The sequence below is a fragment of the Chanodichthys erythropterus genome, chromosome 6 (genome assembly GCF_024489055.1).
Source record: "Chanodichthys erythropterus isolate Z2021 chromosome 6, ASM2448905v1, whole genome shotgun sequence".
NCBI classification, from domain to species: Eukaryota; Metazoa; Chordata; class Actinopteri; order Cypriniformes; family Xenocyprididae; genus Chanodichthys; species Chanodichthys erythropterus.
Genome location: NC_090226.1, coordinates 29673294 through 29698783, shown reverse-complemented (window position 1 = coordinate 29698783; position 25490 = coordinate 29673294). Strand labels below are relative to the sequence as shown.

The following is a 25490-nucleotide window of genomic DNA, read 5'->3' as shown; positions in this document are numbered from 1 at the left end:
GCTGCACTCACGTAAGAGGAGGAAGAGGAGGAGGAAGGCTTCCGTCATCCCTCAAGGCCTGGAAGCCTTCCCGGAGTCCGCTCCTGCCAGTGAGTCCACTACAGAGTCCACTCCAGTCAGTGAGTCCACTCCAGAGCCCGTTCCAGTCAGTGAGTCCACTCCAGTCAGTGAGTCCACTCCAGAGTCCGCTCCAGTCAGTGAGTCCACTCCAGAGTCCGCTCCAGTCAGTGAGTTCACTCCAGAGTCCGCTCCAGTCAGTGAGTCCACTCCAGAGCCCACTCCAGTCAGTGAGTCCACTCCAGAGTCCGTTCCAGTCAGTGAGTCCGTTCCAGTCAGTGAGTCCGTTCCAGTCAGTGAGTCCGTTCCAGTCAGTGAGTCCGTTCCAGTCAGTGAGTCCGTTCCAGTCAGTGAGTCCGTTCCAGTCAGTGAGTCCGTTCCAGTCAGTGAGTCCGTTCCAGTCAGTGAGTCCGTTCCAGTCAGTGAGTCCACTCCAGTCAGTGAGTCCACTCCAGTCAGTGAGTCCACTCCAGAGTCCGCTCCAGTCAGTGAGTCCACTCCAGAGCCCGCTTCAGTCAGTGAGTCTTCTGTACTGCCGCCGTCGTCCAAGACTTCTGCCCTGCCGCCGCCGCCCAGGCCGCCAGCCCCGCCGCCGCCGCCGCCGCCCAGGTCGCCAGCCCTGCCGCCACCGCCGCCGCCACCCAGGCCGCCAGCCCTGCCGCCGTCGTCTAGGCTTCCTGCCCTGCTGCCACTGCCCCGGCCATTGGAACCGCTGGAACCCGCCTGGTCAGTTCCTCCAGTGCCGCCCTGGCATTCAGCCAGGACCCCGACCCTCTTAGAGCCCCCGTGGTCTGTTCCACCGGCTCCCCCCTGGCCTTCGGTTGGGGGCTCTGGTCCTGGCCCACCATCCCTCCCCCTGATCCTCCTCCTGTCCACCTCCCTCCTGAGTTTTTGTGTTTTTTGTTTTTGTTGTCTGGTGGAGCGTCTGGTAGCCGCTCCTTTGAGGAGGGGTAATGTCATGATCACTAGGGAGACTGCCCTAGTCAGCCACTAGAGGGCACTCCATTCCGGACTCTTGTTTTCACTCCTTGGACTACATTACCCATACTCACTCCTGGACTCATTATCCCACTCATTGCACACAGCTGTTTTGTGTTTATTCATTAGTGTCTGTCTATTTATACCTGGTTTGTCTCTGCCTTTGTTATGGTGTCTTCACGAACGTTCCTGGTTTCTCTGTTTTGGTTTTCGTTGTGTTTTTCTTGTTTTGTGTACGGACTGTTATCATGGATTTTGACCCTTGCCTGTTTCTGGATTTACGCTTTGGATTACCCCAATAAATACCTGCAATTGGACCTACCCTGTTTGTCTTCGTGTGTGCACACTAAAAACTCCTGGGTCAAAAATAACCCATAATGGGTTATTTTTGACCCAAATCCTGGGTTAAAAAGGGACCAACTAATTTCTGGGTTATTTCAACCCAGAAAAATGGGTTATTCTTTTTGACCCAACTTCTGGGTTAAATACCTAACCCAAATTTTGGGTTAAAATAACCCAAAATTGTAGTTAATATAACCCAACTTCTGGGTCAAAAGAACAACCCCAATATCTGGGTTGAAATAACCCAGAAATTAGTAGGTCCCTTTTTAACCAAAGGTCAAAGGTAAAAAATAACCTGGGTTACTATGCCAGTATGCCTTATTTCAGAAAATAAAACTTCAGGCACTTACACACTTCAGGCACTTTTACATTTTTATTGCATTAAATTAAACTCTACATAAACTCTACACACTTGGACCTATTTATTTTAGGTCACACTGTAATAACATTAGACATTAGAAAAAATAGAAAAATAAACAACACATTCTCTCTCAAACATTTGACAACATTCAATAACTGGATTGAACTTGAGGGACAAGAGTTTTGATAGTGTCCTCATCTAAGAGAAGAAATGCCTCCTCATCTCTGTCTTCACCTGAAAGACAGAAAACAAGACAACATGAGTATTGTTAATAAGTCGAGACAATTGTGAACCACTCACCAGACACTCTTTGATTATCAAGCTAACAAATAATCACTTTTAAGGGAATGATGTTGTTGTTTTTTTTTTGTTAAAAAAAAAAAAAAAAAAAAAAACGTGGCCCAATTTGCTAGTTAACTAATGTGGTTCTTTTGCAGCATTACCCATTTTGTGTGAATGACAGTCTATACTGTACATCTTTTCTTTCATTAACAAGTGTAATAATGACATTAATTCAAAGGTGAATATCTGGCCCATTATTATGCATAACAGTTTAAAGACAAGGCACAAGTATCTTTTAACTATAAGGGTTATTATAGAGATGCATTCCCCACTGTCGAAGAAGTTGTGACTGTCACAAAATCTTGCACTGACATATTAAAGCCATATTAAAGAAAATATTTAAGTATAGAGAGATGATATGAGGGCAGTTAAAGGGATAGTTCACCCAAAAATGAAAATGTGATGTTTATCTGCTTACCCCCTGGGCATCCAAGGTGACTTTGTTTCTTCAGTAGAACACAAATGATGATTTTTAACTCCAACCATTGTCGTCTGTCAGTCTTATAATGCGAATGAATGGTAACACAATTTATAAGAGTCAAAAAATAATCCAAAAATAAATCCAAATTAAACCCTGCGGCTCGTGACGACACATTGATGTCCTAAGACACGTTTGTGCGAGAAGCCGAAAATTATTTATATAATTTTTTACTTCTAAAACACCATGTCCAACTGCATTTAACAATCGCTTAGGTTTCTCGCACAAACCGTTTGTTTCGTGTCTTAGGACATGAATGTGTCATCACGTGCCGCAGGGTTCAGTTTGGATTTGTCTAAGCATATTTTTTGACTCTTATAAATTGTGTTACCATTCACTCGCATTATAAGACTGACAGACGGCAACGGTTGGAGTTAAAAATCATCATTTGTGTTCAACTGAAGAAATAAAGTCACCTACATCTTGGATGCCCTGGGTGTAAGCAGATAAACATCAAATTTTCATTTTTGGGTGAACTATCCCTTAAAAGAGTAAAACGCTCACCTCTAAAATTCTCTATCAGCTCAGACATCCGCCACTCAGTTAGCTTATCGGCAACAAAGCTGTCCATTTAAAATGACCTGGAGAAAACAATAGAGGTTAGCAACAATTTGAACACTTGACACACTTCTTTAACTCTCACTACTTAAGCCCGTAGAGCACTGTATAATATGATAAGCACAGCGCAGCTGGTTAACATAACTCAACTATTGTGTTGCCTCGTCGCTCTAGCCGCGGCTAAAGGGGGTCGCACACCGGAAGAGATGCGTATTTAAAACTGAAACACATTATTCTCTATGAGTGTACACACAACGGAAGCGCCCAGCAACGGTTCAGGACCTTGTTCAAAATCCTGCAGTGCCACGTACATAGATTTATATTAAATTTACACTTATTTGTCTCAAATCGTCGTTAATGTATATACTGACTTCACCATGTGCTGCAATATAAAGTTAATTTTACATTAATTTACAGTAATCAGCTGCATGAATAAAAATTGCTTATGTTATTGGATTTTCAGGTGATATTCTCAATTCATTCAGTTAACGGACACTCTGAGGTAAAGTGTTCAGACTGCAGACTCAGCAACAATTGTATTTAATTATACAGTACAACCATAACATAGTACTGACATTATCTTAATTCCACAATGTCCTAAAACATAACAATATTGCTGGCCATAAACTGAGAAAGTACATGATACCTCGAGTTGTCCTAGACGCGGCGCAGCGCGGTGCTTCTCGTCCGGTGTTCGACCCCCTTAACGCGGCATGAAGTCGCCACTAGCTGCACTGTACTTATCGTATTATTACGTTACGTCAAATTTGGCTGGGTGGTTAATAACACTTTCTTATTTAGTCTGACAAACTCAAAACACATATTTATTTTGACTTTACACAGACTTTAAGCTAGTTAATGTAGATGTTGTCGCGATATCCGCAGGCGGCTACATGCTCACCACAGAATTACCATGGTAAGCCATGGTCATTTTTTTAACAAATGGTGCTAAAATAGCAACGGGGACATGGACACAGACGTTTAACGTTACATTGACACTGAAAATACTTGCTTACCTTGAATACGCGACGAAGTTGCACCGAAGAAGCCCAGGCCAAAACGGATCGAGTGCGTTCAAGTTCAAGTGACGGTTATTTCAAACGACTGTTGTGAGAAAATTCCAGAACATCTGGGAGCGGGGGAAGGGGCGTTAACCCAGAACATGGGTTACTCTTTGAAAAATAACCCAGAAACCTAAACAACCCAGGAATTGGGTCAAAATATTAGCCCTATAACCCAGAAAATGGTTACTCTCTGAAAAAATAACCCATAATTTTAACCCAACACAAATAACCCAGAAAATGGGTTAAAGAAATAACCCAGGAGTTTTTAGAGTGTGCCGTGACAGAAGACACCAACAAAGGCAGAGACAAACCAGGTATAAATAGACAGACACTAATGAATAAACACAAAACATCTGTGTGCAATGAGTGGGATAATGAGTCCAGGAGTGAGTATGGGTAATGTAGTCCAAGGGGTGAAAACAAGAGTCCGGAATGGAGTGCCCTCTAGTGGCTGACTAGGGCAGTCTCACTAGTGATCATGACAGATCCGGGTACGGAAATGGCCAGCCTGCAGTCCAGATCTTTCACCCATAGAAAACATTTGGTGCATCATAAAAAGGAAGATGTGACAAAGAAGACCTAAGACAGCTGAGCAACTAGAAGCCTGTTTTAGACAAGAATGGGACAACATACCTATTCCTAAACTTAAGCAACTTGTCTCCTCAGTCCCCAGACGTTTGCAGACTGTTATAAGAAGAAGAGGGGATGCCACACAGTGGTAAACATGGCCTTGTCCCAACTTTTTTTTAATATGTGTTGATGCCATGAAATTTAAAATCAACTTTTCCCTTAAAATGATACATTTTCTCAGATTAAACATTTGATATGTCATCTATGTTGTATTCTGAATAAAATATTGAAATTTGAAACTTCCACATAATTGCATTCTGTTTTTATTCACAATTTCTACAGTGTCCCAACTTTTTTGGAATCGGGTTTGTACTTACAACATAAAGTATTCTTTAAAAAAAATACTTGAAATTATTTCAGTATACTTGATAAAATGAACTTGAAGTATACTTCTTTTTCGTAAGGGCTTTTTGTTTTTGTGTCACACATTTTCTTTCTGTCTGCATTTTCACACTCATATGTTTACCTAACTATATATATATATGATGAAATACCATAAACCTCTGTTGTTTTTATATAAAGTAAAATTATAATTACAACTAGGAGTATGGATAAATTAAACATTTTGATCAAATTAATTACATGATATGCTTATTAATTAAGCTAATTTATTGCATACATCAATGTTTACTGATATTACTATTCTAAATATACAATATTCATATAAAAATATAATTGATTATATATTTACTCATAATATATATTTTTTTATTAGAAATCAAATATTTATGTTATATGTTAACAGAAATATACTACAAAGTTTAGGTCAGTAAGATTTTTTTAAATTTTAAGATGCATTTATTTGATCAAAAGTAAAGTAAAAAACAGAACAAAGGAACATTTGACAAACGAAAACAAACTGAAAGACGGGGGCGTTGTTTTTTTGGGGGGGGGCTGATACTTTCTTCAGCATTATTGATAAATAGAAAGTTCAGCATTTATTTAAAATAGAAATATTTTGTAACATTATAATTGTCTTTACTGTTGTTTTTGAGCAATGTGTCCTTGATAAATAAAAGTATGGACGGACGGACAGACGGACGGACTCAAAAACATTTTGCGACATCTTTGCGGATTTCGGCACAGACAGAAGGCTGTTCTAATTTTATGTCATCTTCCCTGAGCATTCCACTACATGAATATTTTCATAAAATGAGTTGCCTGGAATGAAGAAAGTGATCAGCATGATTGATATTCAAAATGGTAAGCAAGGGCTGCTTTGTTTACGGTTTGGATATCTGCTGTCCTTGTTTTCTCTTTTTGAATGATGAACATAGAAAATTGATACCTGCTGATATAGACAGTTTTTCCTTGCACACAGGTGCAGAATGCATGTGCAAGTTGGCAGTCCCCTGCGGCCCTTTTGGTGTGTTCAAGCACAACTTTTTGCCTGAGACGCAGTTGACGCAAGGTTGTCACTGCTACTTCATTGACGTCAGCTCGGTGTGTCACATCCTTTATAGCATGTTTTAATTTGAAGTGATCCATCAAATGACTTCAGATTCCACAGATTTAGGATAATGTAAAAATGACCATGTGTGGTTTCAGCTTTCTGAACGTTCAGTGTTTTTAGAAAGCAAGAGAGGAAAGGAGGCAGAAGGTTAGTGAGGCATGGCAGAGGCAAAAATAAGACAGACAGTCGGTCATGTTTTTGGTCTTTGATCAGACTGTGAGCTAAAATAACATTCCTCTGAGTCACTAGTTTGGAAGGAGGGAAAAAGAGACTCCAGGCATCCTGGGAGATGACTTACTTAAAAAATAAGAGACAGATATGAAAACGCACTAAATTCTCTCTCTCTCTCTCTCTCTCTCTCTCTCTCTCTCTCTCTCTCTCACAGCTGGAGGCGTTCTACTCCATCTTCACCACAGAACAGCAGGATCATGTTAAATCCGTGGAATACCTGCGTAACAACTTCCGCCCACTCCAGAGTCTGGACAACCGAGAGGTCTTCAAATCCGCAGTCAAAGATGCTTGGCTGCCTGACTTGACTGACAGCCTGGGGAACCCGTACGGCACAGAGGCTTCCAAAGGTGGGCGGGCTCTCCTGACAGCTGATTGTGGCTGTCTTTTGGCAGCTTCTACTAAACCAGATGTTTGTATATCGTGGCTTTGCGTTGCATATACTGTATTCATAAGCTTTAGACTCTTTTAGATACAAATTTAGATTCAAAAAAATTGTCCTCATTAGTGCTTACTCATAATGCATCGCATAACACGAGAGAAAACGTGTGCCCATCAGTGTCTGTGAGCGAGTGTGTGTAATGAGAGTGAGTTGGTGGCATATGGTGCCGTCTTCTGCTATTGTGTCATTAGACGCTCTGTCTTTACTTGCCTATTTTCTCGCTCATTTCTCTGCTCCGTGTGGCAGCCACACTCACAGAAAATGCAGCTTTTCAAGGACACGCTGTTTTTCTCAGCTCTGTCTGTATGCCACAGATCTGCTTCACACGCTCTACCTCTCCTGGTGTCCAAAACTCAGCTGCTTTGGTCCACAAATGATTGGACCATTTGATTTTATATACCTTCGTTTGGCTTCTATATATATATATTTTTTTATTAAATTAAATAAAAAAGTCCCCCTGAAATCAAAATTTAAGTTTTTAGCGTTTTAGTAAGAATATGTTAGCCTTAAGGTTATGAATAAGCTGGTTTGTTCTAAAACAATGACAAAATTTGCATTTTGGAAATATAAGCATTCAAAACGTACAGTCTCTCCCTTCCACTAAAATGGATCACATATTTTAATGACATCACCGCGCACTTCAAATCTTCTGTCCAATCAAATGCTCTCTAGAATCTGAAGTCCCTCCTCCTCCTACACTATAAACAGACGCTGAAGCTGTGGCTTAAAGGAACACTCCACTTTTTTTCAAAATAGGCTAATTTTCCAACTCCCCTAGAGTTAAACAGTTGCACTATGTGCCATTCAAAATATAGAAACTAGTAAATGTGTGAACAAATGACCGATTTAAAGGAACACTCAACTTTCTTTGAAAATAGGCTCATTTTCCAACTCCCCTAGAGTTAAACAGTCGAGTTTTACCGTTTTCGAATCCATTCAGCCGATCTCCGGTTCTGGAGGTACCACAATTTTTAGCAGCAGGAACAATGATATTACGCAGCAGCTGTGACCTGTTTGCATATGGAGCGTGCCTTGCAACCATGGAGACATTTGTGAAAATGAAGTCCGTTTTCGCGTTAACGTCACATGAACTGCCGCAGCGCAAGCACAGTCTGCTCCGATCCAGAGACACGACAGCACAGAGCAGAGTGAATTCTACAAATAATGCTACATTTTAAAGCAATATGGAGAAGAAACAGTTAGAGAATATGAGTAAAATTGGGTTTTATGAGCTCAGTGGCTCTGGCTGAGCTGTGATCTAGGCGAAACACTGTCGGTTATTTTGAAAAACGGGGAGGAGCTTCAATATATATCCCACCTTGTCTTCCTGTTTCATTGGAAATTACGTCAACAGAGTGAATAAAGCTGTGCATTCCAAGACACTTCAGTGGACCTTTAAGATCACAAATGATTGAATCTATTGACAGCTGAACTCTTTTTATTGGTTACATTTTTTTTTTTTTTTGACTGGTATTTTAAGCTCACATTTTATATCCCACACTGTGTTGAGAAAAACACCAGGACTTTTTCCTGTTGTGAACTCCAATTCTTATTACCCCTTTCTGTCACCGTTTACCATGTACACATCCCGCTTTTTTGCTGCCTAGCAACCTTGTAAAGTCACTTTTCATGATGGTATGTGAACCACTTTTCATGTGGAGATCACAGCTGCACTTGACGCTTGTGTTGAGAAGAGCATTGAAGCCTTGCCATGGGTCATGTGATGGAACCTAACATACTAACTAGCATCCTTACTGCCATTTTTACATATCTTTTGAAGCTGTTTTCTTTGTGGGAACATTTGATCTACACATGGATTGGCAAACAGAATTAAGTACACACACCCACCCCTACTACCTCTCAATGCAGACAAAGATTGTTTACCCCATGTACACAAAACATTCATCCTACACACTCTTTTTCTGTACTGTACTGTACTGAGCAGAATATCTTCAGGGCCTTAACAGATATTGATTGGCATTAGCATTGTACCACGGTAGTTCCTTTCATTTACAGTTCTCTCACATGCCTGGTGATCCATGGTCCAAGCACAATCCCCAATTCCCAACGGCTCTAATACAGATCACAGTACACAAATTACAGGTCAGAAAGACCACACCATCCTCATCAGCTTGTTCAGGATAAAGAGACGACATCTACATGCGGTTAGACTGTGTTCCTTAGAGGAGAGGAAGATGGAGACAAATACTACATTTCGCCACCTTGGAATTATATGGTTCTATCTGCATTCTGAGCAGTTTTGAGATTTTGAGCTTCAAAGTTTCTGCATTCAGTTCGACTGTGTAGATAGAACCTTTTTTTGATTTTTGAATAAGAAGTCCCAAAATGTACACAACATAAAAAACATCACATAATGTATACAAGTTGTCACAGAATAAGAATATGTGAACTCAGTTTTGACAAAAATGTGAGATAGAAACTTATGATATCAAGGTGACGATTTGTCATTTCCTATAAAGCTGTAATTTTGTCATATATTGTGTAAAATATGTAATTGCTAGCAATAAAATTAGCATTAGCAAGGACTTTTATTCTACAAAGGCATTTTATTCTGTTTTTATTCTATCGTCATTTCCAATATACCCTTTCTTTTTGTGGTGGAAATTGCTGTGTATTTGTTTTCATAGATGGCATTTTAAAGCAACAATTCCACAATTGACCCTTCGCAAAGACCCCCCTTAGTTACTGTTGCTTTGTCCGACAAGCCATGGCCCTGTCGCACCATACAGAGTGAAAAATACATCACGGAGCAAAGAGGACACTGACAACACGTCAACAGACAAGACAGAGCAGGTTACTTATGATATTAAACAAAGTCCCAGCTTTCAAATTATGTAATTTTTTAAGAAATTCAAACAATAAAAACTGTTTTGTAGCTCTTTAATGTGTCGTGACAGATTGCTGTAGCGCCTCAGCTCAAGCAGCCTGTGAACTGATCATCTCTTTCTAGTAGATCATTTATAGCATCAAATAAACATGAATGAACATGAGACTCAATGTTGTTTAAAACACGGAAAGACACAATTACACACAATTTTTCAAGTTCAAATCTACCAAGGTTAATCTTCCAACTCCTGACTGCTTTTTCGGACAAAATGGTGGATTCTGCGTTATGATTGGTTAGATCACTTGTCAATCAAACTCCAGACGAAGGGTCAATTCAAATAAATCTTCTGTTAAAAAAAAAAAATCATTCAATTTACTGTAAAAAAAAAAAAAATGGCAGCATTGGTTACCAGAAATTTACCATAAAAAAAATATGGTAGCAACATTTTAGGTTTTACAGAATTAAGAGTTATTTCAACGAAAATACATCAAATGTGAAGTGTCATGCAGGGAATTCTGGGAATGTCCATTTACATTTCTTCACTGTAAATTATACAAAGACCTGTGTGTAATGTCTTTTTGACTTCTAAAAACTGTAAATTTAACTGTATTTTACTGTGTACAGTAAAATCTATTACAGTTTTTCACCGTATATAGTATGGAATCTTTCTGTAACAGTTTACCGTAGCATTTTTACAGTCTTACCATTAAAATCACAATCACTTTTTTCACTGTATCCACTGTTGCACTGTTAATATACAATGTCAACAAGCCTAAGTACCAGTAGAAACAGAGAGCTGACCACCCACACTCTCCATTAATCTCTCTGTGTAGCCAGCTTGTTGACGTGGCTCCAGATAGCTCCAGGTGATTTGGATTGCCAGAATTGCACCGAAACTCTTAAATATCTGCCCAGATTCCAGAGCCTTTGAATCAGAAATATAATTAAGTTGGGTGCTTGGAAATAATACTGTAATACGAAGAAAGAAACACTTCTCTTATCGCTCCCTGGTTATACGTTTAATTTCAGCTCTGTGCAAAATTGATTGTGACGCCGTCCGCTGTTGTCGAAGAATAAAAAGGGAACAGAAAGGATAGAATAAGGGGGGAAAGAATGAAAGGGTGGAGTAATAGTGTGATAGAGGCTGAAAACAGAAGCATATCAATGGTGCCTGCAGGCTGGAGCTGAACTTTTTGTCAGCTTCGATTAATTCAAAACACACGCCGGATCATAGCTGAACTTTCCCTCGCAGTAGGCGAAACAGCCAAATTGGTTTTATCAGCAGTCCAAAATATAGTACAGACTGTGACCAATCCCAGCACCAATCCCCACCTGTGTAGGAAATGCGTCAATTGAATTTTTTTTTTTCTTTCTTTGTTAAACATTCAATATTTCAAACTAAATTAGACTTATCTGAGCTGTTCTTGGCTGGCTAATGCTAACACATTTACACTCTTAAAAATAAAGGTTCTTTATTGGCATTGATGGTTTCATGAAGAACCTGTAACATCCATGGAAAATTTCCATCCACAAAAGGTTCTTTATAGTGGAAAATGGTTCTTTAGATTATTAAAATGTTCTTCACAATAAAAAAGACACTAAAAAGTTATTTGGAAAAGCAAAAATGGTTCTTCTGTATCGCTGAAAAAAAAAGAAAAAAAAAAAGAAAAAATCCAATCCTTTTTGTCCAGCCAATGGTAGCGTTTTCTTTTTCAGGTGAACTGTTCCTTTAAACTGGTCTTGTGTGTCAACTCGTTCGAAACAGCCACTCAAGGTTAACGGAGTGTTTGCACTTTCTCTCTCTCTAATTTGACTTCTGCTCTCACCTTTTCTCCTTTCCTGCTATATCCCTCCATTAATCTCACTCTCCATGGTCAACAAGCCGGAGGGCCAAAGATGGCCTTTTTATTAAACGATTCTCTGTGCATCTCATAAGAGACCTGCACTCTCACGCAGTAACCTCTGTGACTGTGTTTCTGAGTGGGGCGAGAGAGTAGGAATGGGTTATATACTGTAGTGCTGCACAGACACACGGATGGAGAAAATGTTGCGATCAGGCTTTTCTTGTGCTGATTTCTCTAAATTTTGTGGAAAATATTTAAATCTGTCATTATAAAATTTACCAAAATATGTAAAACAATTATTCAAAGGGGATAATGTGTAAAACCCTGAGAATGACTAGTATTCCAGTTTGGAAATCTGCAGTTTTGTCAAGGTGTGATAAATGATGTCATACATCAGTCAGATCCATGTTCTTGCTATCAGTGGTAGTTGACCATTGATCAATGGTGTGACAAGATTAAAATCTTACGAGAATGTAATGAGATTTCTCGTTGAAGTGAAAAGCTGTCTTGCGATATTGCCATGACTGAGTGTGAGAGTGAAATTAGGATAGAATGTGCCTACGTTTACATTACGCCTCCACTGTCGTTTTGCTTTTTATAGAAATAAAAAACATTTAATTCAAACCATTTAATTTTTAATTTTAAACCATTTTTATTCAGTTGGATAAAGGTCGCTTCAGTTCCATCCAGCTCATCCAACACAAGCAGCAGAGTCGTACATAGTGCAGCAGGAATCAGAGTTCACTGATCATGTGATGAGAGTAAGTGAAGATGACTGACAAGACCATGGCGGAGGATTCGCTGCACAACAGAGCCTAAGCATCTGATAAATGTCTTATCTTGTAGAATGCACGCTAAGCACCGCCGGTCCCTATTCACAGAGTACGCATGATTGCAACATCGAAAGTGAAAGTAGAACGCGAGCGCGTATTCTAGCGCAATTTCAGTGTCACGCATTTTGAAAGCGGCTCCTTGATGCATGCAAATATTTCCCAATATGAAAGCTATCTTAGGCTGAGCTGTGTAGTTGTAACCATCTCTAAGCTTTTTTAATGCTTGAAGAAAAATATGGTCTCTATTTACACTTTGAATATTAAAAGAGTATTGATTATGGTTGCACTTATTGTTTGCACTTAAAGGGTTAGTTCACCCAAAAATGAAAATCGTGTCATTAATGACTCACCCTCATGTAGTTCCAAACCCTTTCATCTGTCGGCGTTGGTAATGCACTTTTACGTCACCGTGGTTGTTTTTGGCGATTAGGACATCCGCGATATGCACACTTACACACCATTTTAAAATATATAGCAACACCAAAATACAAACAATGTAGAATAGCTTGAATACAGCGTGCGTCTCCCTCAGACTGTAAACGAAGCTCGGGTGCACCGGATAACATGTCAGCAGCGTCACTGTGGAGTCGTGAACCACACTCCGGAGCAGAAGGGGGGCGGTAATGCACCAATAAGCTGGATGCCTGAACGCGGAGTCGTGAACGCGGATTGACAACAGACCCGGAAGAGAATACAATGCTGAATAAAGTCGTAGTTTTTGTTTTTCGATGCTTCAAAATGTTGCGGATGTCCTAGTCACCAAAAACAACCACGGCGACGTAAAAGTGCATTACCAACGCCGACAGATGAAAGGATTCAATGGAAGCAGTTCAATGGAAAGGATTCCGGAAAGAGAAGACAATGCTGAATAAAGTCGTGGTTTTTGTTATTTTTGGACCAAAATGTATTTTAGATGCTTCAACAAACTGGCCCTCTGATGTCACATGGACTACTTTGATGATGTTTTAATTACCTTTCTGGACATGGACAGTTTCCGTACCTACATTTTCCATGAAGGGACAGAGAGCTCTCGGACTAAATCTAAAATATCTTAAACTGTGTTCCGAAGATGATTACGGGTTTGGAACGACATGAGGGTGAGTCATTAATGACGTCATTTTCATTTTTGGGTGAACTAACCCTTTAAGGCTAAGAAATAACTGTGTTATTCATTTTTATATATACTGTTTTTATTTCTATGATCAATTTGTGGAAAGGAGTTCAGTTAGGGGGTCAAAAGTACTCATATGAAATCATACAGGATAGAAGCCAGTCAGTTGACTGGCCAGTTAGTGTGTGGCAAAACCTTTTACAGTGCTTGAGTATTGTTGTCTTTTACTGCTTATGATAATTCATACACAGAACGTAGAATGAAAGATAATTAGTTAAAACATTTCAAATGCACCTGCAGACTATTTTTCTAGTCACGTATTTCGTCATTCAGGATTTCTTAAAAATACGGTGTAAAAATCTCGTCTTGTGTCTCGTCTCATTAACTGTCTTGCCACACCCCTAGTGTTTAGCCTATTTAAACTTTTCTATGTTCTATGTTCCTGTTCAGTGATAAATGGATGTACATTGCTAATAAATCCCAAAGTATACTTAGATTTTTACGTGTACGCTAGGATTTGAGTATTGTGCATAATTCGTACGTTCAGCTCGCACATGCACATTGAATTGTTTGCACTATTTAGCTTTTTAAAAAGCACTGGCCCAGCCTCTTGTTTCACAGTTGAAATGGAAGAGACAGAACTATAATAAAATACTGGAGATGCAATAACAATTGATGCCAATGTTGATGAGCATGTGTGAGTGGGTTAAAAGATACTCACGACTCTAGTTTTAATGAGTACAAAGACATTTTTATCAGTCATTACTTCTGGAGCAAAATAGTGCAGACATTGGACAAAGATGAAACTTTCTTGGGTGCGTGTGTCATGCATCCTAGCAAACGGTATTCTTTGAAAGGCTATGCTCTCAACTGCTGTTGGCCAGACACTCTTGTACTTTCAGTATTTAGTAGCTGAGAAGGTTACAGGAAATGGTTCCTGCAATGTTGGTGATTTAAAGGCCTGTTCACACCAACACGAACATTCGGTGTGAAAATTAGACGCAGAAATTTTGCGAACGGCTATTTGAAAATGAGATTTACATGTCAATACTGTTGGACTTCCTTTCTTCTCTGTGACAACAAGGTGTCAGAAACAAACAGTGGTGCAGTACTTTGTGTACCGGAGTATGTTTGTGTAAGTAGTAAAGCACTATGCAGGTTGAAGGACTTTTTTTTTTTTTTTTTTTTTTTTTACACATTGTTTGCGTTTATGGTTACAATTAATTATGGTTTACATTTTAGGTCTATGAATTAAAATAAAAATAAAAAACTGTGCAATGAGTTGTGGACAGTATTAATAATACCACCTGGACACCTTGTGTATATTGTATTCGATATACCATGATTTGAGACCCACTGATTTTAATCTTGAATACCATTTAGGATGAATAGTATGCAAATTAGTATGTTTATGAGCTTTTGAACATAAATGATGTTTTATTAACGTTGTTCGGGAGGAACAAGTCAAATAAGCTACCCTATCATTACGTCATCTTAATCATTATGTCATCTAAAACAATCTGTAATCAATGTATCTTCCCAATCGGCATGAGTTCAGTATATAATCACAGTCAAACTCACCCAAGGATCCTCGACAGTTTCCAGAATCCCTCCACCACCCTGTCTCCTCACACTCTCTGTGTTACTTCATATAATCTAAAAGGGGGGGTGGGGGCACATCACCAAGCTCGGAGCCCTCTCCCCGGACAGCGCGCCAAATACGTTTACCAATTAATTTACCTGACTTATTTGTAAGTGTGAACTCGTGAATTCTCCTATAAACTCTTACCAGAGCAGGCTGTTGAAATGTCTATGAAGTCTTATTTAACCCTCTGGAGTCTGAGGCTGATTTGGGGCCTGGAGAACTTTTGACATGCCCTGACATTTGTGCTTTTTTCAGTTGTTCATAAACATATTAATGGAAAAAGTGTCATTACACTGTATTCAGCACAAACTAGGCTACAATAATATGTGAGGAACATGTATGTACATGTTTGTGTTTTTGAAGGAATAACATTTATGCGTGGTTGTTGAAAAAACAAAAAACTTAAGTCACTGAAATAAGGCCAAAAAAAGTATAATAAATCTGTGTTCATAAGACTTTAGGGTATTGGAGGTTGTAGACTAGAGTTTTTGCTTCAAAATTATGTAAAAATTATGCTGCCTACTCCTTCATATTTAACAATATATTGATTTAGTTTTTGTAAGACACTTTTTGCCAAGAAACACAGTATGCAAGGAGGCGTGAATCACCACTGAAAATGGGCCATTCTCACCTGAGAAGACAAAAGAATTGGATAGTAATGAGCTGAAATGACTTGCATATTAATGAGGCATTTCAGTCAGGTAGGCTGTGAAAAAAAACCTTCTGTGATGTCTCAAGCTCATTATGATATATGAAACATACAGAAAAATATTATTACAATATAAAGTAATGGTTTTATATTATACTTTAAAATATAATGTATTTCTGTGATGCAAAGAGTCTGAATATAGGCTTTTAGTTTAAAAGCATGCACATTTGGAGAAATATTGGATTCTCATATGCTTATGTCAATTTTCTATACAGAGGAGTTATTTTTATTTAATATTCACTGTCATTACTATGAGCGCTGGTGTTTTCAATTCATCCTTGAAGTCGGAGGGCGCTCTGTGCATTTTAGTCCACAAATTCATCTAAAAGAAGAAGAGGCTATTCCATGAATGGAGTTTCCAATACATACAGCAGCAGGAGGGCGCTAAAGAAACAAAAACTCATCTAAACTTCATCTGTAGAAGACAAGTAAACAGGAAGTAACTGCATGTCTTCTAGAGATCGCTAACCATGACTTTTACATCCAGATAAACACTTTTCAAGACAATAAATACACGATTGAGATAATAAATGCATGTATTGACTGAATTAGCGTCTGAATAGCGCTGGCTCCGTGGGCGTGGCCGCATTAGCAGATAATGAGCTGAATCACGGATTTCTGACATGGCTCTCTTTTCATACAGATTACATAAACAAAGAAGGTTTGTTTTCGATTTGACTTACATGATTTAAAACCTGACATCTTAACGTTTTTTTAGACATAAGTGTAATTTTTTTGTCATTAGTATTCACTAAGTTACAGTTCATTTTCTGAGAACTATCAGATTGGAGTTCGTTCAGAGGGAGAGGAGAAATCACGCATCATGTTAGTTTTCTTTATTTTACAAAAAGCACAAAATTCTGTTTTTACTCTGAGTGTACACAAATGAAAGAATATATTCCACAGATTAAAATGGTGTATAACTCTTAATTGTATGTGCAACATTGACGGAGTATTTTGAGTCTCTTTCACACTGATAAGAAAAAAACCACGGTGGTATCGCCGGCGATACCGTCAGACCTCAGAGTGTTAAAGGACAAGCGTCCATCCTTAAAGGTCAAAGTCATGTTTGTGTGCTATAATCACCAATGCATGCCATCTGTGTGAAAGTCAGTCTTTTTGCAGTATGATTACGACTGTAGTCACTATTACTTCTCTCATGATTAGAGCTAATAGAGGCTTCGGCGAGAGGAGTGATGGTAGAATTAGTTTAATTAGCATTGTTTTGGATGTAATGGCTCCCCTGTGGCTGTGGGAGGGAGTGATTTGAGCGTGCGGAGGTGTGCGCTTGTCTGTGTTGCAAATGTGTGCATGCATTTTAGGAAAACCAGAACTAAAGAAAATTTAGGGCTTCTTCTGTCAGATTTCTCTGCGAATAGAAGCTCACCCCTACGCGCACCGTTAGCCGCCAGAAACTGTGGCACGTTCGGTGATTAAACACCTTCTGCTGGGGAGATTAACAGCAACTTGGATGCTGCTGGTGTTTACAGAGGGCATGACACAATTCAGGACACGTGAAAGCCAAGTATATGTAGTCAGTAGTGTAACAGAGCCATCTAGTGGCTGTGGGATCTAAGGGCACCAGTGGAGCTCAAGGTTAGAGTGGTGGCAAAGAGCTAAACACACACTTTTGTTCTTTTCGTCTTTCACGCAGCATGCAGCAGTGCCCCGATCAACATGAACGTCCAGCACACTAACAAGACTGCATTAGTCGTCCGATGGTCCCGTCCGGAGATCACCTACGATCCGCCTATCATCAGCTACCTCATTTCCTACAGCTGGACCAGAAACGATGAGTCATACGAGGAGACGTACGTCAAAGGGAGTGATCAGAAACTGGTGAGGAGTTGAATGTTTTTGTGTGTGTAATGGTCATTCACAATATCTCACAATAATCCCTACAAAATATCATTTATTCATTAAGATATACATGGAATAGCATACATATTGACTTCCGTAATATTTATGAGTTAAAGGGTTAGTTCACCCAAAAATGAAAATAATGTCATTTATTACTCACCCTCATGCCGTTCCACACCTGTAAGACCTTTGTTAATTTAAAATTAAGATATTTTTGATGAAATCCAATGAATTCCAGTGAGGCCTGCATAGCCAGCAATGACACTTCCTTTCTCAAGATCCATTAATGTACTAAAAACATATTTAAATCAGTTCATGTGAGTACAGCGGTTCAATATTAATATTATAAAGCGACAAGAATATTTTTATATAGTGATAGCAGATTTCAAAAAACTTTGGAGCGTTATGAATCTTTTGTGTCGAATCAGTGGTTCGGAGTGCCAAAGTCACGTGATGACGTGGCTTTATAATTGCTTTATAATTGACAATATCTCTCAAAAGTGATCAAATATCCTGCTTATACTTTAGAGACAGCATGATATAGCATTCACAACGTGCTTTGCTTCCATAAAGCAACATATTTCCTAGATAAACTGAATATTTAGTGGAAAACAATATTGTTTAGGGATTCTGTGTGCTTTTTTTTTTTCATTTATACCACAATAACTCACACTAAACCCAGCAAATGATTAAATAAGCATCGTTAATGTGACATACGTCCTAGTTAAACTGAATTTTCAGAAAGAAATAACATAGGATTATACTTTCCTAATATATGTTCGTTCAATTTTACAGTTTTTTACAGACGCTAGGACACATTTCTCAATACTTAGGTCACTTTTGCAAAACTCTTCACACAGTTCTCATAACCAACTTTCATCTTGGCAAAGCAGTTCATTTCACATTCAAAATACACTACAACTACCAAAACACTTCATTCAGGTCTCAAATCAACTTATTCTTTCAGAACACTAGCAAAGGTTGACAGCCGATAAACACACTTTGTCACCCACAAAACAATGACCTAAAAAACACTAACAACATGTAGCATTATACAATGTTTTCTTGTGTAAAACAAGGACACATCTCTGTTTATAATTCACTGCAATATATGTTACTGGAATGAATCAGACATGATGCAGAATTCGTCAATATTTTATGTCGTTTATTTATTTTTATTTTTTTGCACTGAGTAATTCCAAAATACAAGAATTTGTATACACACCATCCACTGATACAGATACAATTCAATTGATTTTATAGCATTTTAATTTTAAGATTTAAAATATATTTTATTAAAATATTACTGTAGGAATATAGCAAATTGCTGTCTTATTGAGTTTTGTATTATGTTATTGTTTTGAACATAAGTTTAACAGTTTTGAAAACAGTATGTAAGCATGTGCAAATTGGCCTGTATGTACAAAGAGTTTTGGCAGTTGTTGTGTCTGAGTGAGAAAAGAATTCATGAAATTTGAGAGATGTAGTCATTGAATGCATTTTGTGTCAAAGCAATGATAATTGATCCTCAGTTTAGCCCACATAGACTTCTGTTGTGCTCACTGTGTGAAGAGTTTTGCAAAAGTGACCTAAGTATTGAGAAATGTGTCCTAGCGTCTGTAAAAAACTGTAATACATTTTTCTAATTTATTTAAAAGGTAAACATTGTTCACTTTGATTTCTGCTTGTCTTTAAGCAATCATCATTTCAGGTTTCAGATTTGTGGCAGACTGTTTTTGGAAAACAAACTGGCTGTTAAAGTCTGGAATGTGAGGATGTTGATATTATGTCTGTAAACCCTCAGCTCATCGATAATATCCAGTAATCTCTCCTCCGCTAGAGCCCACAGATCCATGTTTGCAGAAGCGCAGTGAGTGTGACTGTGAATAAAGGCTGTATTTTAGGTCGTCAGCAGGGGGCCGCAGTGGTAGACGCTGACCTTGAGGCCCACCATTTGAAAATACTAATGCACTAAAACTGTTTAAGAGGTAGAGATGTATTTTTGTCTCATTTCTCTTGACTTTCTATCAAGCACACTCAGTGGGGTGTGACATTTATAACAGGCTGAGATTTCTGATTCTCTAGTCTGTAGGGGGTTGTGAGGCGACAAAACAGTAGAAAGAAGTCATTTTTGTTCCCAAACATTACAGTGTGCAATTTGAAAATTGCATTGCATCCCATTACGGAACATCATCAGAGCCGCCCCATTCCCTCCTTTTCCCAAATTCCTCTTTTTTCCTTGTTCCTCCCTCTTCCTTTTCTTTTAAGTTCTTCATTTCCATTTTTATTTCCTCTCTCGTCCCAAGATGCTGCTATCTGGGTCAAATTAGCGGCCGACTTGATTTTTTAAGGGACTGCTTCCCAGATCAATAGAGAAACAGATTTTACTCCTTTTCATTTATAATAACCCAACACCATCGATAATATTTGAGTCGGGGTCCTTTACAGAATGAACTCGCATAAATCAGAAAGGTGTTGGTGTGGAGAGGAACTGACGCCATTTACTTAGCGCGAGATTTACAAATCCCTCAAGCCCACGGCACTTTTCAGCAGACCCCGGGGAGGTGAAGTGAGTTATGATAATGGCTATTGCTCATACACTTAGAATTGTATTGAATCTCCATTTCTCAGAGATGAAATGAGGCTGCCTGCGTGAGGTTCAAACAGGCACCAATGAAGGAAATGTAGTTAAAACGGGCACATACCTGACTGCCGAAGTAGATTTGTTTGTCAAGTGTGCTGAAGCCCTAGTTTACATACTGTATGCACTGCCAATTTATTATTATTTTTTAAAAATATTTTTACTAATGTGTTTCAGCTACCAATACGAGTAAAGTACTCCTAGCTCCTTTGAACTCATTTTAAAATATTTAAATTGAGCTCTTTTCTTTTAGACCAGTAAGCACCCTGTGATTACAAATACAGTCTTTATTCATTGCACTTACAGTTTCAGTGGAGCTGATTTATTATCTTGTCCTTCATTGTACACATAATTTGTTTGTTAAGATTAAAAGCACAATCTGTAAGATTTTTAATTAAAATATCCAAAAACCACTAGAACGGTGTTATATATTTTGTTGACTTGTGTACTTAAATTATCTAAGTGTTATATAGCTCAACACGTTTAGTCTTATTGTTTGAATCTCGTTTTCTTGATTATATTAATATGATATCCTAATATTGATTTAGCTTATTACATTGTGCAACAAGTGTCTCACAGCAGCCGTCAAGCGAACGCTCGGAGTAACGTTATAACATTACTTTCAACACACTCAAATGTAACTAATATGATAAACAGTGCTGTGTTACCCCACATATGCTTGACCAGAAGAAGCAGAAGCGGCGACTGTGGCATAATAAAAGTCCCGCTGCTCTCGAGACGTGTGTCGCGCTCGTCTCTCATTAGCAATCTCTCCAGCGGCCTCGTTCAGCTCCCACAGCACTCGGCTCTGCTCCGCTTCATACTACAGTAACGTTAATAATCTCATCCATGAACATGATTTCTGCCCGATTCCCATCAGATTCTTTTCCACCGGCTGTGAGGTAAAGACAACACCTCCCATGATTCCGGGCTCAGTCTCGGTATCATTAAGCTACGCCTTTGTTTCGAATATGCGACCTCTAGTGGCGAAAAATTACATATTGTGCCTTTAAGTATCATGTTTTTGACAGAAATCTCTTCTGCTCACCAAGGTTGCATTTATTTGATAAAAATACAATAAAAAAAGTGAAATATTATTAAAATTTAAAATACCTATCTTCTTTAATATATTTTAACATTTAATTTATTCCTGTGATGGTAAAGATGAATTTTCAGAATCATTAATCCAGTCTTCAGGGTCACATGATCCTTTAGTAATCATACAGTAATCATAATCATTACATCACTAATATTTGCTGCTCGAGAAACATTTCTTATGTAACATTATACTGTCACTTAATCTCATTAAACTGTCACTTTTGATCAGTTAATAAACAGTTATACAGCTTTCACTATACACAGTATTTTTGGATTGCTCAGACAGACTATGAAAGTGGTGTGTAACTGATCAATAGAAGATATAAAAAAGTATAATGAGTAAATATTTACATTAAGGTAGGTTGCTGCATTGTTTTTTAATGCATTGCCTTTCAATTGCGAAGATGTTCATTATCCACAAGACGTCAGTTCACTTAAAATTAAAGCACACCTCTTTTCAGTAAGCTGCATGATTTGAAGTATCATTCGTATCTGTAGCACAAACAGCACTGGATAAGTCATTCAGTGAAGTGTAATATTTAGGATTAGGGGTTTGTTCAGATCCCTAAAGCTGGGTATGAACAATAGTAATAAGCAAACCCCGCTAATAAAGAAACTACTTTAATATTACATCATTTAATTTCATTAAACATTACATTTTATATTGAGTAGACATATATTCAGTAGACACTGATCTAAAGTGTACTGTGTTTTACTGTTCTCAGAGAGATTCTAACAATATTGCATAATTTATTGATAAAGGCGTACATTATATAAACAGCCTTTAAAAATAAATCAGTGCATCACTCTCTGAATTCCACTGTCTTTGTGTCCCAGCTGAGCAGCTCAGAGGTGCTTTAGGTGGTAATGAATGTTATGTGAGGGAGAGACTGATAGAGACTGTCTATTTTCAATGCTAATGACTTGAGAAGAAAGGTGTTGCCGTCGAGTGAAGGAGAGGAGAACAAGCTGCTCACCTTCATCCTCCAGACCTCTGTCAGGAGAGGTCACACTTCAAAGTGTATGCGAGTGTGTTTTGACTGGACACGTCAGGTGATAACACACCTCCGCGTCACAGACTGACTTTTCATGTGAAATCCTGACGTATATTTACTGTATATGTAACATTGTGTCTGTGTGTGTGTATTTAAGGAGGCTGTCATCACGCCGGTGTCACCAGATGTGCTGTACCTGTTCCGCGTCCAGGCGGTGTGTTTGAATGACAAGCGCAGTGACTTCAGCCAGAGCATGCTCTTCAGAGGTACAGAGCTACATGTGCACACACAAAAAGCCTTTTATCAATGATATTTTGGTTGTGGTTTTTAAGCGTGTTCCATCTCATTTCTATTTATCTTCTGTGTTACGGTAGCCAACACCACCAGGATATTTGAGGGCACAAGAATAGTCAAAACTGGGATGGTAAGTTTACATCTGTCCAGCAGGTGGAAGCACTGTTTCTTTACTCTTTGCAATGGCAAATAAAATAAACCTGAATATTTAATTTTTATTTCTTGTATAATAATAATAATGTATAGAAGAATAATTTATAATAATTTTGATAATAATATAGAAAAATAGAAGTATATTAATAAAATAATAATTTATTTATTTGTTTGTTTATTTATTTCCTGAACTCAGTGCAAATCCAGAGTTATGCATAATAACAAATTATTTTTTATACATATATTTATATTTTCTATATTATTATCAAAATTATAGAAAATATAGAAGTATTTATAGCAGAAGTGTATATATATATATATATATATATATATATATATATATATATATATATATATATATATATATATATATATATATATATATTCTGAACTCAATGCAAATCCAGAGTTATGCATGGAAATGATTCTATTTTGATCACATGATGTGCACAGATTTTATGTTTTTTATTTATTAAAATGAAATAATATAACTATAAATAAGTATAATATAACTATAAATAAATGATAATAATTTACAATAATTATAATAATAGTAATATATATATTAGAAAGTACAGATATATATTTATACAATAAATACATGATTTAAATATATACTCATTTTTGTTTTATAACTTATAAAATATTGTTTTATTATTATTTATTATCATTATTTATTTTGGAAAATATAGAAATATATATGTATAATTATCATGTTTTAAAAACTGATTTTTTTTTTTTTCTAAAATAATGTATATATAATTTTGAATTTAATTTGTTTAATTTATTATTTATTTTAGAAAATATAGAAATCTATAATTACCATGTTTGAAAAACTGAATTTTTATTTTCTAAAATAAATTATAAACTATAAATTTGATGAGACCTCACAAGATGTGCACAGATTTCATCTTTTAGAATCAACGCCGAGGTAAATAAAGTGGGGTTTTTTTTCTGCCTTTAGCCAACTGTTTCCCCAGCATCCTCAGCAGACATGGCACCGATCAGCTCCGGTTCCTCCACCTGGACATCCTCCGGTCTTCCGTTCTCTTTCGTTTCAATGGCTACTGGGATCGGCCCCTCTTCCAGCGGCAGCCAAGCAACGGTAGCGTCCGTGGTGACCAGCACCCTCCTGGCAGGGCTGGGTTTCAGTGGAGGGGTCATCTCCTCCTTCCCCAGTTCGGTTTGGCCCACCAGGCCTCCTCCCTCGACCCCTGCCTCTGCCTCCACCCGCCAGACCCCAGCCAAACCTATGGTGACCACCACAGAACCGACTTCCTCGCCGGCCTCCGACGCAGACGCCACCACAGAGAGCGATAGATCTGAAGATGGAGGGGATAAGGGAGGGAAGGGTGAGGATGAGGACGGAGAAAAGAACGGAGAAGAAGAAGAGGAAGAGGATGAGGAGAAAGGTGCCGAGGGTAAAGACAGCAAAGTTCCAGACAATGTCGAAAAGCAGACGAACAGCTCCGTGACGAAAGACCCGCCCACAGAAGCGCCAGATTCAACAGCCAAAGAGAAAGGAAGACGCAGGAAGGCAGAAAACAGCACAGTGCCATCTAGTGTCCTCGAGGATGACGTGGAGAAAAACACACACAGAACAGAGGAAGAGGACACGCAGGTGCTGCCGACCGGAGAGCCAGAGGATGATGATAATGTGACGGCAGTAATAGAGCCCCCAGACAACATGGCTCAGACCAGCAAACCCAGCAGAGGAGACCGCAACCACCTGCCACCTTTCTCTATACATACAGGTTAGAAACTATTTTTAAACATTTTTTCTTCTTCTTTCTTTCTTTCTTTCTTTCTTTCTTTTTTTTTTTTTGCATTTGTATCTCAACCTTTTTAAATCCAAGGCCCCCGGTTGTCCACAACAATATTCAAAGGCCCCATGACTTTCATTATTTCCAATTGCTAAGGATTTTTTATAGAATGTATACAAAAGTTAATTGAGAAGGGTTATTGTAATTTATATATATGAAAAGAAAACCTTATTAAGTAGTTTGGAATAATGACATTTTACTTTGAATGAGGAACCTATAAGTCATATCCAGAGACCTGGAGGTGGACTCTTCTGTCTTGGACCCGCCATCCATATCACCCTAGCAACAGCATAGTAACACTTTGGCAACCTCCCACATCATCCTAGCAAGTTTTACATGTGCAGGAAATGTTAAATTCTTATTCATACCCTTTTTTTTCTCACTAAAAATTGAGTTCTTGTGTTTTGAGGTTCTGTTTGTGTGTCCCCTGTGAAATGATAGTTTCATCTCACTCTCCCACTCTCATTTCTTTCTTTATTTCCCATCTTCCACCATTTCTCTTTGTTTCACCCTCTTCTTTATCCCCGCTCTTCTCATCCTACCATCTTTCTTTCCGTCCCGTGTTTGTTTCGGAGGCAGAGGGTTGGCCTAGTTTTCCGGTCCAGAGAGGATGAGAAGCAGAAAACATTTTCAGCTGCAGGGAGTAAAAAAAAAAAAAAAAAAAAAAAAACAAGAAAGAGAGAAACTCCATATTTAGCTCTAT

The 25490-nt window shown here is 38.3% G+C and overlaps 1 protein-coding gene and 1 long non-coding RNA gene across 3 annotated transcripts in view; one reads left to right on the top strand and one right to left on the bottom strand.

Moving 5' to 3' along the window:
• The window catches only part of ptprga (protein tyrosine phosphatase receptor type Ga), a 308651-nt gene that overhangs the window by 247264 nt on the left and 35897 nt on the right, over positions 1 to 25490 (top strand). For both annotated transcript variants that reach the window (XM_067388598.1, XM_067388597.1), the window contains exons 8-12: positions 6649 to 6841; positions 17578 to 17762; positions 22675 to 22783; positions 22892 to 22941; positions 23929 to 24718. In XM_067388598.1, coding sequence (XP_067244699.1) covers positions 6649 to 6841; positions 17578 to 17762; positions 22675 to 22783; positions 22892 to 22941; positions 23929 to 24718 — 1327 coding nt within the window. The remainder of the gene's footprint in view (positions 1 to 6648; positions 6842 to 17577; positions 17763 to 22674; positions 22784 to 22891; positions 22942 to 23928; positions 24719 to 25490) is intronic.
• On the bottom strand, positions 1642 to 4408 carry LOC137021737 (uncharacterized). Its single transcript, XR_010895352.1, has 3 exons — positions 4133 to 4408; positions 3063 to 3139; positions 1642 to 1972 (listed from the first exon to the last, which is right to left on the bottom strand). It is a non-coding gene; the product is annotated as an uncharacterized lncRNA (long non-coding RNA).